The sequence below is a fragment of the Penaeus monodon genome, chromosome 8 (genome assembly GCF_015228065.2).
Source record: "Penaeus monodon isolate SGIC_2016 chromosome 8, NSTDA_Pmon_1, whole genome shotgun sequence".
NCBI lineage: Eukaryota > Metazoa > Arthropoda > Malacostraca > Decapoda > Penaeidae > Penaeus > Penaeus monodon.
Genome location: NC_051393.1, coordinates 946,773 through 949,272, shown reverse-complemented (window position 1 = coordinate 949,272; position 2,500 = coordinate 946,773). Strand labels below are relative to the sequence as shown.

At 27.7% G+C, this 2,500-nt stretch overlaps 1 protein-coding gene across 1 annotated transcript in view; it reads left to right on the top strand.

The window, feature by feature from the left end:
* The window catches only part of LOC119576043 (protein unc-80 homolog), an 87,819-nt gene that overhangs the window by 11,885 nt on the left and 73,434 nt on the right, over positions 1-2,500 (top strand). The window contains exon 6 of the mRNA XM_037923568.1: positions 713-796. Coding sequence (XP_037779496.1) covers positions 713-796 — 84 coding nt within the window. The remainder of the gene's footprint in view (positions 1-712; positions 797-2,500) is intronic.

Below are 2,500 nucleotides of genomic sequence, written 5' to 3'. Positions count from 1 at the left end.
TAATATATATTTTTAATTAATATTATTATTATTATAATAATAATGATAATAATTATTATTTTTATTATTACTAATATTATTATTATTGTTGTTATTATCATTATTATTGTTATTATCAAAATTGTTTTTGTTTTTATTATTGTTAATCTTATTATTGCTTTTATTTCCATTATCACTATTATTATAATTTTTCATTATTGTTATTATTATTATTGTTATTGTTATTTTATCATTATATATATTTTTAAATATCATATTAGTTATTATTATTATTACTATCATTTTTTTCATATAACTATAATTATTATTATTATTGCTAGTATTATTATTATCTTATATTCTCTTATTATCAGTATTATTATTTTGATTATTATAATTTATATTCTGAAGTTGTTCTTAATCTGCTTGATTTATTTTCTCTTTCTGGAAAGGCCTGTCTTCTCTTCTTAAATAACCCAATAACACTATTTAATTCAAACTGATGAACTCTATTGGGGGGAGAAAATAAGGAAAACAATAGAATTGTCCTCTCTTGTCACCTGTTGCCTTGCTCGTCACCGTCGTTGTCGTCTGTCCGTAAACTGACATGTCGCAAAAGGCGTCCTCTTCTCCTCTCAGTCTCGTATCGCCAGCATAATAACTGTCTGTGTGCCAGTCTCACCCAGCTTGACCCCCTCCCTCACCTGGTCTCTCACTTTATCTCTTGGGTCAGCTTCGGCTCCTGAGTGGGACTCGAGAGGCAACCTTTCCCGAAACCATCCCTGAGGAGACCTCCAGCACTGAGGAAGAGCATGTGGTAGGTGGCGGTTGTGGTAGCCTTAGGAAGCATTTAGATTTATTTGCCTTTGGTACATCAAAAATCATATGGATGCACTTTTTTTTTTTTCCTTTTTTTTCCATCTTGTCATTATATTTTTCTTGGATATTGCTTTTTCTTTCTCTCTCTCTCTCTCTGTTTCCAGATTTTTTTTTTTTTTTTTTTTTTTTTTTTTTTTTATAAAATCTTTTTTATGTTTTTTTTTTTTTTTTTTTTTTTTTTTTTTTTTTTTTTTTTTTTTTTTTTTTTAGAAATGAATTTTTTATCTGGAAATTGATCATGGTTTTGTTTTATTCTCTTTCCTCAGAAATAGTTTGATATTAGGTTAGGAATATCTAGTTTTTTTCTCTCTTTTGTCTGAATTAGAAGGTCTGCTGCATTGTTACAGTAAGTCGTTGCTGTGTTTATTACAGCTAATTATGGGTAAGCACAAACTATTTCCACACACACTTCACATCTTTACACACACATTATTAGCATTTGTTTTTATTCATATGATTATCACTTCATTTTTCAATTATTATTGTTTTTGGTTTCAGAAAATCCATACCAGGAATTATTAAAACATGGATTATAAAACATCTTGTCGTAGAATTCAGACAATTAGGCTGATTTTGAAGTGGATATGATTTTTATAAATCTACACAATCATTATCACAGATTAATCATTATTTACTAACATTTAATGCAATTTTTATTTTATTGTTGTTTCCTTAATATATTAGCAATTGCATACAGAAGGTATTACTAATTTCACTCACTAGAAAGTGCAGACAGTAGTCAAATTAGAGCTATTATTTCACAATATTGCATGATTATGTTATCCAATTATGTTACAAAATTATGATCTTGCTTATTCACTTTATTTTTGCAACAGCTGAAATTCACTTTCTCTATGAGACCAATGACAAAATTAAAGATAAACTTCATAAGTAGGCAGTACACAGAATACATTTTAACATATTTTCAGTAAATAACTTTATTTAGTAAACTAGTATTGCAGTACAATATATTTTGGTAGATAGTACGTAGTTTTAGAGTGTGTCACACAAGAGCAATAAGATATGGTAATTTGTTGAGATCAGTTTTTTAGTTTACAAGTGAGTCTTGTGTTCGTCCTCCATAGGTAATAAGAAAAATTGCATTAAAGAGGTGGCTGTTTTAGGAAAATGTAGGTTGTTCAGATGAAGAAATTGGGTCTTTACTTTCTTCCTGACAAACCTGCCCTTACTCATTCCTCTCTTTATTATTCAGTTTCCTGTTTGGTATAGAAGGAAAACATTTTTTGTATTGTTACATTAGGACAAGATTTTTTTTTTATACATAACATTCTTACATTAGCTGATCATTTTTCATTTTATAACATTCCACTATTACATTCTTGTAATAGGTTCTAGATTTGTATTATTAGATTTTATAGTGATGTAGATAACTCTTAACAGTAAGGTTTAAGAAATTTGTTTTCCTCTAATACTTTCTATATTTTTTGTATGTTTCTTTTTGGATATGATAAGTGCAAAAATAAGTGATTTGTGTTTGCATCTACATACAGTATGTTGTCTGAACTTGGAAATTTATCAGTTTGTTGATGCCAAAGATTATACACTTACTGCAGCAGTAAAAGATACTTAAATAAGAAAGAAGATGAAATTATAATGATTATATATAAAATCCCCTTATGTT